The sequence below is a fragment of the Carettochelys insculpta genome, chromosome 6, assembly GCF_033958435.1.
Source record: "Carettochelys insculpta isolate YL-2023 chromosome 6, ASM3395843v1, whole genome shotgun sequence".
Classification (NCBI taxonomy): domain Eukaryota; kingdom Metazoa; phylum Chordata; order Testudines; family Carettochelyidae; genus Carettochelys; species Carettochelys insculpta.
In genome coordinates this window covers 120,590,300-120,602,486 of record NC_134142.1, presented here as the reverse complement: position 1 = coordinate 120,602,486, position 12,187 = coordinate 120,590,300, and the positions used below count along the sequence as shown (strand labels likewise).

The following is a 12,187-nucleotide window of genomic DNA, read 5'->3' as shown; positions in this document are numbered from 1 at the left end:
GGGAGTGTTACGTATCAGGAGAACCAGAGGGTCGCCCAAGGAAATGAATAGGCGGCAGGTTCCAAACAAACAGAAGGAAGTACTTCTTCACATGACACACCATTAACCTGTGGAACTCCCTGCTAGGGGATGTTGTGAAGGCCAAAAACTATAACTAGGTTCAAAATAAGATCAGTTTGTGAATGGTCCATCAATGGCTATCAGCCAAGAGGCTCCTCGGGTTCAACCCCAGGCTGCAGATGTCCCTAAATCTTCATCTACCTGATGTTGGGACTGAATGACTCAGGAGGTATCACTCAATAACTGTTCTGTCCAGTCCCTAAGGAGCCATCGGCAAGGGGCATGGTTGCCTGAGACTCTGGACTAGACAGAGGTGGATTTGACCAACTCTGGCCATTCCTATGTCTTAGGAAGGAATTCACGAATGAACAAAAGACAGAAGAAACAAAATACTTGGACTGAACTAACAAAGGAAAATAAAAATAAGAAAGATCAATGCAATGAAGCCAAAAACTAAAGGAGGAAAGGGATGCACTAGTGAAAAAAGGAAGGAAGGAATGAGCAGAAAACCAATTAAAGATGGAAGGAAAGAACAAGTGAAAGAATAAGTGAAAGAAAGGGGCCAAGGAGAGAAAACGGGGAAAAGAATGAAACAAAGAATTAAGTGAGGACGTCTGACTTAGCTGTTACCACTCAAGAAAGAGATCTTGGAGTCATTGTGGGTAGTTCTCTGAAGACATCCACTCAGTGTGCAGCGGCCGTCCAAAAAGCTAACAAAATGTTGGGAATCATTAAGAAAGGAATAGATAGTGAGACAGAAAATGTCATATTACCTCTATATAAATCCATGGTACGTCCCCATCTGGAATACTGTAGACAGATGTAATAAGAAGCACACGGGATCTTTTTAGAGGGACAAAGCAAGAACTCTGCGTTTATTGAGAACACAGCACCATTACATTATATGCATATAATATACATCGTCTGCTCAGAGGCACACACACATGCGACCGCAAATGCACACCCCTGCACACACCGTCTTGTGGTTGCTCATAGTTGTCAAAGGTTGCTCACTCTAATCCCTTGGCCAGCTGGATTAGAGGTGAGGGTGGAGCCAGGTTCTGTTGATCCGGATCAAGGCTCCAATGTTGACAAGATAGGAAGAGGAACCCAATTCTGTAGGGAGGCATGTATCTTTTAGAGCTCTTAGTCCACAGTCCTAGTTCTGTCCCACTGCCCCAGGCACCACGAGTCACCAGTCAATGGCAGACGGGTTTGATCCTTTCCCACTGCCCCAGGTTTCTGTGTGACTCATCACCTACAGATGGGACTTAATCTTCCTCCCTGGGTGGGTCACTGCTGTAGAGTCCCGTTTTTATTGTCCTTCAGCCTCAAAGTCTTTGTTGTCCAGACAGGCTGGCTCCAGAGGGTAACTCTCTAAGCGTCCACATTCACACTGCCAGATGCATCTCACACACACCCATTCTCACACAGAGACAGCACAAGGTTACAGGTTCATACAAGAGTAAAATGGAGGTTTAGGTACAATATGGAGTCTGGTACAAAGTGCCTTATGAATATAAAATAACCAATAGAAAGGACAATACAAAGGTAGCAAGCAGCATATAAAACAACAGATCTAAAAAGTAATACAAAATTCTGTGGCCTATTAAAAAGATACAGGGTAATACAGGGTGAGACCAAGATACATAGGAATACAAAGCTCTGTTAAAATATACTTAGCAATTTAGGGGTGCTACACAGATGTGGTTGCCCCATCTCAAAAAAGATATATTGGAATCGGAAAAGATTCAGAAGAGGGCAACAAAAATGAATAAGGGTGTGGAACGTCTGCCATGTGAGGAGAGATTAATAAGACTGGGACTTTTTAGCTTGGAAAAAAGGCGATTAAGGGGGGATAGGACAGACGTATATAAAATCATGACTGGTGTGGAGAAAATAACCAAGGAATTGTTATTTACTCCTTCTCACAACACAGGAACTAGGGGTCACCAAATCAAATGAATGGGCCACAGGTTTAAAACAAACAATGGGAAATATTTTTTCATACAACACACAGTTAACCTGTGGAACTCCTTGCCGGAGGATGTTGTGAAGGTCGAGACTGTAGTACAGTTTAAAAAGAACTAGATAAATTCATGGGAGATAGGTCCACCATCAATGGCTGTTAGCCAGGATGGGCACGGAGGGTGTCCCCAGCCTCTGTTTGCCAGAGGCTGGAAATGGGTGACAGGGAATTGATCGCTTGATGATTCCCTGTTCTGTTCATTCCCCCTAGGGCACCTGGCATTGGCCACTGTCGGAAGACAGGATACTGAGCTTGATGGGCCTCTGGTCTGACCCAGTGTGGCCGTTCTTGTGTTCCTAAGGAATGAACAATGCAGTGAAGACCACATCAGAAAAGGGAGGAAAGAGTGAATGAAAAGGGGAACAGACAAGAGAGTGAGAGCCAGGAAAGAACAAACGGTCCCAGGAGAGAGAGTTGGAAGGAGTGGAGGGAAGAGAGAGCAGAGGTGACTGAGGGCTGATGTGGGACTCTGACGGGAATCAGTCACTGGGCCGGCCTTGGCTGACTTTCTCCTCCAGAGTGGTGGCCCTGCCAATAGAGCTGTGACATTAAAGTGGATCCTCCCAGCAGGGCTGCTGACACGGGGGTCAAAAAAGGGGCGACTGCCCTGGGGCCCAGTGACTTAAAAGGCCCAGGGGCTGCCACTCACAGGCCACGAAGGACTGGCTGTGGGGGGGAATGTTCTGCTTATAGCCCCACCTGCTCCACTCGAGGGCACACCCCCTCCACTTGAGGCCCCGCCCCTCCACTCGAGGCCCCACCCCTTCTCAGTGGTCACTACTCCTGCCTTGCTGAGGAGGAGGGGCAGGTGCAGGATGCACCAGGTAAGTCCAGTGTCTGCTTTCACCCTGGGAGAAGGGTGTGGGGAGCCAGAGGAGAGAGAAGAAAGTGGGGCAGGGAGAAGCCAGGAACACATCAGGGGGCAGAGGGTGGCTGACCCTATACAGGGGGCTGGCAGATCTCACCAGTGGGGGGTTGCTTTGAGAAGTGCCAAGATCACACCTCAGGGAGCAGTGGGGAGGAGCCAGGTACTGAGGGGAGGGATAGCTGGCTGGTTTGAGCACTGGCCTGCTGAACCCAGAGGTGTGAGCTCAACTCTTGAGGGGGCCATTTAAGGAGGTGGGACAAATAGATTTAAAGGAAGGGAAACAAAATCAGCCAGGGAGGGTGATAGGCCCTGGAGGGGATTGGACTCAATGTCTTCTTAAGGTCCCTCCTACCTCTAAGAGACAGACTGGTATATCTCCACTCAGGTTGTGGGGCATCACCCTATCAGTTAGGGCCCTTCCTCATTTCCTCATCGGCCACGGACCAGAGCTGAGCTGCTGCAACGAGTCCAGCTGTGCAAACACAACCTACAGCTCAACCTTGCGATCCCCAGGTGCCAGCCGTGGGTGCCTCCTCCCCAGCTGGCCTGGGGGGTTATGGGCCGTGGGTGTGTGTGGGTGTGCATATGGTGGTGACTGAAGAGTGAGTGCATGTGTTGTTGTGTAGGGTGGGTGGGTGAACACGGTGTTTGTGTGTACACAGGCGTATGTGGCTGTAGGAGGTTGCGCACATGTGGTTGTTCATTGGGTATGTGCAACTGTGCTTGGGGTGTGCACACAGGTGTCTCTCTCTCCCAGAGTCATGGTAGTTTAGATGTGGTTGCGCACGGGGTTTGTGGCTCTGGAGAGTGTGGTTGTGACTGCAGGGTGTGTGGGTACCTGTGTAGTTGTGCAGGAGGTGTTTGTGGTTCCGTGTGTGACTGTGCCTGGGGCATGCCTGTAACAGTGGTTGTGCATGGGGTGTTTCTGGTGACACGTCTGACTGCATAGCGTGTGGTTGCGCACAGTGTGTTCGTATCTCTATAGCTGTGCTTGGGGTGTAGGAGGTTGTGTGCGCGACTGTGCATGGGGCGTGGCTGTCCACTGTGTCTGTATGTGTGTTCTTGTGCATGGGTTGTTTATGGTTGTGTGCGACTGTGTGCATGGCCACAGGCTCTGTGCTACACCCCCAGCTTTGGAACAGGCTCCCTGCCCTGCCACCACTGAAACAGCAGAACTAAATTTAATTGGTTTAATGGCCAGCAGGAGGGATCCAGCCATTAAACCAACTGAATGTAGTTCCATTATTTCAGTGGCGGCAGGGCAGGAAGTCGCAGAGAGCCCCTCGCTCGCCTCGCTACCCAAGCGGCCACACCCCTCCGACGGGCATGGCTCAGCTCGCCCCCGCCAACGGAACACCTCCACACCGGCCTTCCTTCTGCTGGGCACCCGTTGCCACCCAGCATAGGCTCCCCAGCCAGCGCCATGGATGGGTTAATCCCAGAGGCTGGTTTGGGGCTGAGAGGAGTTAATCCTGGGGATGGGGGGCGGGGTTGGGGGCCGAGGGGGGGTAGAGCCTGGAGATGGGGGGGTGGGGTTTGGGGGGGTTGAGGGGGAGTAGATCCTGGAGATGGGGGGGCAGGGTTGGGGGCCAAGGGGGAGGTAGAGCCTGGAAATGGGGGGCTGCGTTGGAGGCCAAGGGGGGGTAGATCCTGGAAATGGGGGGGCAGGGTTGGGGCTGGGGAGGTAGAGCCTGGAGATGGGGGGTGGGGTTGGGGGCGGGCTGGGGGGAGTAGATCCTGGAGATGGGGGGGCAGGGTTGGGGGCCAAGGGGAGGTAGAGCCTGGAAATGAGGGGGCAGGGTTGGGGCTGGGGGGGGTAGAGCCTGGAGATGGGGAGTGGGGTTGGGGGGCTGACAGGGGTAGAGCCTGGAGATAGGGGGTGGGGTTGGGGGCCAAGGCGGGGTAGAGCCTGGGAATGGGGTTCTGCAAAAGGGTTCCATCGCCAAATGAACTCAGGAAACGTTGTCTTAGGGGAACCTGTCAATGAGCCTGACCCCCAGAGGGTCTCACCCTTCCTTCAGGCCAGGCCACCTGGCCACCCTGCTCTCCCCCAGGAACCCCCCTTGTCTGCTCCCCCTCGGTATTGCCATGGCAACGGGGCTTAGTACTCAGCTGTCAGGGCACAGGGGGCCTTAGGGGAGCACAGTTCCTGCCACCAGCTCTCCTGCCCCGCCCCCACCTTCCCAGCCCTCTGGGCTCCAGCCACGCAGAGCTGGGGCAATCCAGCTCCCTCTGGGGCACAGGTGCCTGGCGTCCATGCCCTGGTGAGCGGATGTGTCACTGTTCTGGTCCTTCCTTTTTCCAGTGCTGCTGAGGCTCCAACAGACGCATGACAGTCGCACCGAGGTCCCCTTGCCTGCCCTGAGAACACCATCCTCCTTCCCCAGCGGGTAACAATGCAGTGTCGAAGGGGTGGTTAAGGGCTGGAGCAGGGCAGCTCCCCCAGCCTGTGACCAGAGCCATTCACGGCCAGGAAGCAGGCAGCTGTCCCACCCAGGCAGCCTGTGGACCTCCGCACACCCGGAGGACAGGTTAACGGCTCCAGTGGGGGCCGTAGCAGGGCTGGGGAGATGCCGCAGGCAGCAAACACCTGCCCTGTAGCCTTGGCTGAGCACGGGGCTCCGGTGGGCATGGCCGATGGGTGGCACAGTGCAGCTGGTGAGGTGCCCTGCTCCCCCCCAGGTGTCATCCAGTCACCAGCTGGCATCAGGTTGCAGCTCCGAGTGCCCACTCCTCCCACAACCCGCCACACCGGGGCAGGCTCCCCTGCCCCACTCTGGGGCTGTATGAAACCACTATAGAGCACAGCATCCCCACTGCACTGGGGAGAAGGGCGTTCAGAGCCTGCCCCCATTCCTGCCCTGCCGCCCACAGCCGCCCACGCCTGTTGGCTGGGCCCTCACTCCACCCACATGTAGCCTCCTTCCCCTGGGGCTTCTCCGGCCCCGTCTCATGCCAGTGGCTCAAAGTGGGAGCAAATGGAGCTAGAACTCGGTATCATTTTTATTTGGGAGCAATGAACCCTCAGGGCTCATCTAGGCCAGGGCTGGAGTCCCCCTGGCTCTGAGCCCCCGAAGGAGGGGGCCCACTTAGGCGGGGGCTGGAGTCCCCCTGGCTCTGAGCCTCCGAAGGAGGGCAGATCTCTTCCTCCTTAAACCCTCCGCTCTGGCTCCACCAGGCAGGCAGCCCTGGGCGAGGGGCTGAACACGCCGCTGGGGTGGGTACTTAGCACCTCTGCCTCTCTGCCATCAGCCCCACCCCCGTCCCCAGCCCTGCCAGCTGTGGGCGTGATCCCCACCAGAATCCTTCTCCAGCACTCCCTCGGCTCCCACCCACAGCCCGGGGAGTAACCACAAACATCTGGCTGCCAGTGCTGATCTACCGGCACCACCCTGAGGACGGAGGCAGATTGGAGCCCTCACCCGCCACAGCAAAGGACCCCCAACTCTACCCCCCCAGAGGGACGTTCAGGGGCACAGAGGCCAGGCCAGCTCCCAGAGGGGCGGAGAGGGCTGCCCAGCCCCAACCCTGCCCTGTCCCCAGCCTCAGCATGATTGCACCCACTACTGCTCTGCCCTGGCCCACCCCCTCAGCACTTGGCCATAGGTCTGTCCTGAGCCACAGCCTCCAGCCCCGACACACGTCTGCACCCCTCCCTCCACAGCCGCACCCCGCCCTGGCTCTGGGGGAGAAGGGAGGACGCTGCCCTCCAGGCATCCTGACACACCTTTCCACCCCAATCCCTGCATCATGGCTGTGTACCCTGGGCAGAGCTAGGCCGGCGGGGCTAGGGGGCAATCTTTTACAGCCAGGCAAACACACACAGACCGGGCGGGGAACGTCCCTTTGCTGGTACAGCCCGAGGCTGCAGCCTGGCATGGGAGAGCGCCCTGCAATCAGCACTACTTCCCACCAGAGGAGCGCTTGCCAGGAACTGTGCCTGAGAACCCACCACCTGTTTATCTTCACTGCAAACCCTTTGCAGGGGTGCTGGAGATAGCTCTGCAGGGAGGGGAAAGCGGTGGGTGGAGATAAGCTGGCTCCATGCTGCCCATGTGAATGCCCGAGTTGTACAGCTGTGTCCCCCGCAGGCTGTGCCCCGGCCAGGATTAAATAGGACCTGGGAGCGGTCCATTCTGGGAAGCCTCAGACCCCAGGCCAGCAGCCCCAGAATGACCAAGTTGCTCTGGCTGGAAGGTGAAGCTAAAGGAATTAAACCGAGTTCTCCTCTTGCCAGCAGAAGTTGTTCTACCATCCCAGGAGGGAGGGATGGAGGCCTGAGCCCACTCCCAGCCCTGGGGTCTGTAACCTCCGTGCCCCCCAGCTGAAGCCATAAGCAGTAGGGCAGGGTCTGGACCCACAACTTGAGCACCAGTAGCAAGAGGAATTCAGAGCAGCAATGATGCATCAGGGGGGTTAACCTGGGAACGAGCTCCCAGCTGACACTCCAGCTGGGATGTTTGGCTCCCAGATCTGCTCTGCTTCCAGGGGGAACTAACTCAGGGAAGCCCTTGAGTCAGTGTTAGGCAGGTCAGGTTAAAGAAGCCAGGCAGCCCCCCGCAGCTTTCCAACACAGGCAGCCTCCCTAGTATTACAGCCCATTGCTCTTAGGTTTCCCCCGCCAGAGGCCAGCATGAACCAAACCTCCCAAAGGTCACGTCAGGGGGTATTAAAAATAACTCCCAGCTGCTGCCTTTTAATCCACTGCTGCTCTGTCAGCAGCTGGGACAGAAGAACTCAGCCTCTGGCTAAACAGAGCTGCCGTGTAATTAACCTGCGGTCAGCATCGGAAGGAGAGAATATCCTGGGTTGTAAAACACGCACCACAGCCAGGAGCTGTTAGACCCACATGGTTGCTGCAACCCACGTGCTCGACAGGGCCCAGCCTGCCCCCTCGTGGGCACACAAGGCACCACTGGCACCTGGGCTAGGCAGGAGGAAATAAGGGAGAAGTTCCTCCAGGCTGGCATGGATCTGCAGCCACCTCTGGAGTGGGCCGGGCTTGAGGAGAGACACTCACCCGCTAGCACAGCAGTGTCCAATACGCTCCCCCTTCACCACGTGTGGCAAACAGGGCAGTGGGGCGAAGAGCGGCTCAGGAGAGCCGCACACGTGGGGCCCCCCTCTGGCCACTCCACGCACACACCTCACGCTGTGGTGGGACGAGTGCGTGGCAGGGGCTGTGGAGAAGCCGGCTCCAGCCACGTTCTGGGGTGGTTTCTGAGAGTAATTGGGAGGGGGCGCCTGGCAGGAAGGCACCTGGCCTGGGGCAGGGAGGGGGCCGTGGCAATCCCTTACGTCCCTTGTGGACACCACCGCACGAGGGCTACGTCTACGCCAGCCCCTTCCTTTCGGAAAAGGCATAGTAATGAGCGAGGTCAGAAGATGCTAATGAGGCGCTGCCATGAATATGCAGTGCCTCATTAGCACAATGGCAGCCACGCATGATCCAAAAGGGACCCTTTTCTAATCGTGCGCTGCTGTGTAGCCGAGGCCTTTTGAAAGGACCCCTTGGGCTTCGAAAGCCCCGTCTTCCTATTTGGTTTTAGGAAGACGGGGCTTTCGAAGCCCGGGGGATCGTTTCGAAAGGCCCCCGGCTACCTGGGCAGTGCATGATTTGAAAGAGGCACTTTCGAATTGCCGTAGCTGCCATTACACTAATGAGGCATAATGAGGTATTAGCATTATCCCAACTCGCTCATTACCGTGCCCCCTCCGAAAGGAAGCGGCTCGTGTAGACGAAGCCTTGGAGTTTGGGACAGGAAGTGAAAGAATACCTGCAGGGAGAGCCTCATCCAAACTGGTCAGGCCTCAGCTGGAGGATTGTGTCCGGCCCTGGGCACCACGTTTCAAGAAAGAAGGTGGAGAAACTGAAGAAGGTCCAGGGAAGAGCAACAAGAATGGGCAAAGGTCTAGAGACCATGAGCTAGGAGGGAAGACAAACGCACGGGGTTTGGTTAGTGTAGAAAAGAGAAGACTGAGAGGGGATGTGTTAGTGGTTTTCAAGTACCTAAAAGAATGTTACAGGGAGGGGGGAGAATTGTTCTCCTTGGCCTGTGAGGACAGGACAAGGAGCAATAGGCTTAAACTGCAGCAAGGGAGGTTTAGGTTGGACATTAGGAAAAGGTTCCTAACTGTCCAGGCCGTTAAACAGTGGAATAAATTGCCTGGGGAGGTTGTGGAATCTCCATCACTGGAGATATTTAAGAGCAGGTCAGACAGACACTTATCCGGGATGGCAGACGGTGCTTGGGCCTGCCATGAGGGCAGTGGACTGGACTCAACGACCTCTCGAGGTCCCTTCCAGTTCTAGTGTTCTATGATCCACGCTCCCAGCACCAAGGGGATTCAGGCCAGATCTATGCTAGAGCTTAAAGTCGACTGCAGATATGCAACTCCAGCTACTGCAATTGCCTAGCTAGGAGCCGCTTATCTGAAAATCGACTTCCCTGGCCCTCCTCACAGAGGGAGGCCGACTCTCCCCTCAACCTCACATACTCCTCGCACTACTGGGGCATACGGGGTCGACTGCCGAGCCCAGATAGTTCCATTTCACACGTCTCCCGTCGACACGTGGAAATTAATCTCTTAGTGAGCACAACGGAAGGGGCAGAGCTTTGCAGGGCACCAGGAAGAAATGCCTCCAACCCAGCGACGAAGTGCCCCCTAGATCAGTGGGAGGTGGGTGCAAACCAGGACTCACAGGCTGCAGCCGCCCTTCAGACCTCTCCTTCCAGCCCTTGAGCTCCCGCTGGGGAGTATGGTCAGGTGCCTGCCCCACTCCACCTGCTGCTTCCCACCTGCAACACTGGGTGGGAGGTCAGGGTTGGTAGCAGGAGCAGGGTGCGCATTTTTCCATGGCCCCCAGTTGGCTGGGGCCCCAAGGCACACCCCTTGACGCAGGGCTAATCTAGCACTGGGAGACGGTCGGGCCAAGAAATATTTATGGCCTGCCATACAATTTCCCTGTTCAAAGGTGGCTCTTGGCCTAAAAGGCTGCCCTCCTGCGAGCCACACTGGGGTACAGGCAGAGGAAAAGGCAGCCAGATACCAAACTGGCCCCCCACAGATCTACTCCCCTTCCCCTGGGAACAAGCTCGATTAACCCTTTCCTCCCATGAGCTGGTACAAGTACAGACATAGACTCAGTTCCCTTGGGATCGGCCTGTTAAATGGGAGAATCAGCTGGACAGGGCAAATCGGGATATCCGTCCAGGGACGGAGCAAGGCCATACGGCAGGGGTGTGTTGGGGGGCAAAACATGCAGTTGTTATATCCCAGCTCTCCGAAATGTCCTTGCAGGTCTAGCTCACTTCCCACTGCAGAGGTTTTATTTGGGGAAGGGGGCACAGGGGAGAGTCCAGGTTGCAATGAGGGGGGATACAACGCCATTATGCCCGCTGTCCATGTGCAAGAGGAAGTCCCTATGCCGGCCCCGCCCCCTGCTGCATCCTCTTCATCAGCTCCTCGTCCTGCATGGAGAGCTCTGTCAGTTTCTTGCCCATGCGCTCATGGATGTCCAGGTACTTGGAGACACAGCGGTCCAGGCAAACAGACTCACCCTTTGAGAGCTCAGCCTCCTTGTAGTGGGGAGGGACACACTTCCGGTGACAGGCGTTGGTCATTCTGGGCCACAAAGGAAGGGGAGACCATGAGAATGCACAGATGCCCCTGAGAGCCTAGTCCTACTTCCTCTCCACAGACCTTCCTATTATCCCAGCCCTGGCCTCCTTCCACATCCTCCTCAGCTTTATGCCAGTGCCCTGAATAACAACCTACAGGACCTGCTGGTGCAGCTCTGGGATCTACCAATTCCTCTCAGTCCCAAGGCATATCCTCAATTCCAGGACATCTACAGCTCCCCCAACTCACCTTCATCACGATGCACGTGGGTTTAAAACTCCTCACTGAGGGGAGTACACCACGACCTCTGGCAACTCGTTCCAATAGTTAATTGCTCTCACCATTGATATCTGACACCTTAGTTCCAGTCTGAATTTATTTAGCTTCAACTTTCACTCACTGGATCATATTAGACCGTTCTCTGCTTGGCGCCTCACTACTAAGGGTCCATTTCCCAGGCAAATACCAACCTACTGACCGAGTCAGCCCGTAACCATCTCTCGGTTACGCTCAGCAGACTGAGCTCCTTGCGCCTGTCACTAGGAGGTTTTCTAACCCTTTAGCCATTCTCCTGCCTCCGCCTTGGACTCTCTCCAGTTCAGAGGGTGACAAGGGCCCCTGCTAGCTGTCAAAGCCAGGACTCCCCAGCAAGCCGCACTCTGGGGGGACGCGACCCGGCCTGCCAAGGAGCTGCGAGAGGGCTCGTTACCTGTTGTACATGTCGGCCATCATCTCCACCTCCAGCTCGGCCGCCAGCTGCTGGGCCCTGAGCGGATCCATCGCGCCCCGAGCCAGCGGCGAGTCCCAGCGGTGGGGAGGGGGGGGGGGCGGGGGGTGACAGCGACTTGCACCTGAAAATACACAGAGCCCGTCACAGCCGCCAGTCGGGGCCCCGGCGTGGCCCTCCCCAGCCCCTCGGGGCCCCCACCGCTCCCCCAGGGCAGCCCCAGGCCACGACGGTCGCCCCCAAGGACCAGGGGGCGCCGCTGCACGTCGGTCCCGACCGACTCCAGCCGATCACTGGGGCTCAGGCCGGGGGGCCGGTCCGAGGGGGGGCACGTCCCACGGGGGGCCCAGCTCCGCTCCTTCCCCTGCCCCCCAAGACCGGGTCAGCCCCAGGCGCCGAGCAAGGACCCCTCACCTCCGAGCTCCTCGTGGGGAGGTCACTGAGCCCCGGAGTCAGAGGTCAGGGGTCAGCAGCCGCTTTCCTCCAATGAGAAGTAACGAGGCGTTCCCCTCCCAGCCGCCACCCGGAAACATGTGGGGAGCAGGCGTTTCCGGTGCGATGGGCCCCTCTTTCCTCAAGTTACCATAGAGTCAGGCGAAGGGAGGGGCGTATTTCCGGTATGTGGCGGACTCAGCTACCCCAGAGTTTCCCGCCAGGGAGAGGGAGGATCGAGGCAGGAGGCCAGAGTGGCCAGCTCCGAACCATAGAGAAGTGCCGGGACTAGCGCAGAGTCCTGGGGAAGGAGGGGAACCCAATTAGAGCATAGAGGTCTCGGAGGACCTAGGCTAGAACATCCCGGAAGGGAAGGCCATGATGGGCGCTGCCATGTTACCATAAAGATCTAGTGGTTGCGAGACAAGCCGGGAGGACCGATGAGCCT

At 56.7% G+C, this 12,187-nt stretch overlaps 1 protein-coding gene across 1 annotated transcript; it reads right to left on the bottom strand.

Annotated features, from left to right (window-relative positions):
• Window positions 1–10,266: 10,266 nt before the first annotated feature.
• On the bottom strand, window positions 10,267–11,870 carry TIMM10 (translocase of inner mitochondrial membrane 10). Its single transcript, XM_074998105.1, has 3 exons — window positions 11,722–11,870; window positions 11,290–11,431; window positions 10,267–10,583 (listed from the first exon to the last, which is right to left on the bottom strand). The coding sequence occupies exons 2-3, from the start codon at window positions 11,358–11,360 to the stop codon at window positions 10,382–10,384; spliced, it is 273 nt and encodes a 90-aa protein (XP_074854206.1). The 5' UTR covers window positions 11,361–11,431; window positions 11,722–11,870; the 3' UTR covers window positions 10,267–10,381.
• Between the last annotated feature and the right edge of the window lie 317 nt (window positions 11,871–12,187).

Excerpts from the sequence above, each read along its gene's own strand:
- TIMM10 (XM_074998105.1), bottom strand. The coding sequence starts at position 11,360 with ATGGATCCGCTCAGGGCCCAGCAGCTGGCGGCCGAGCTGGAGGTGGAG. Across the intron at positions 10,584-11,289 it reads ATGGCCGACATGTACAACAG|AATGACCAACGCCTGTCACC; the intron begins GTAACGAGCCCT and ends TTTGTGGCCCAG.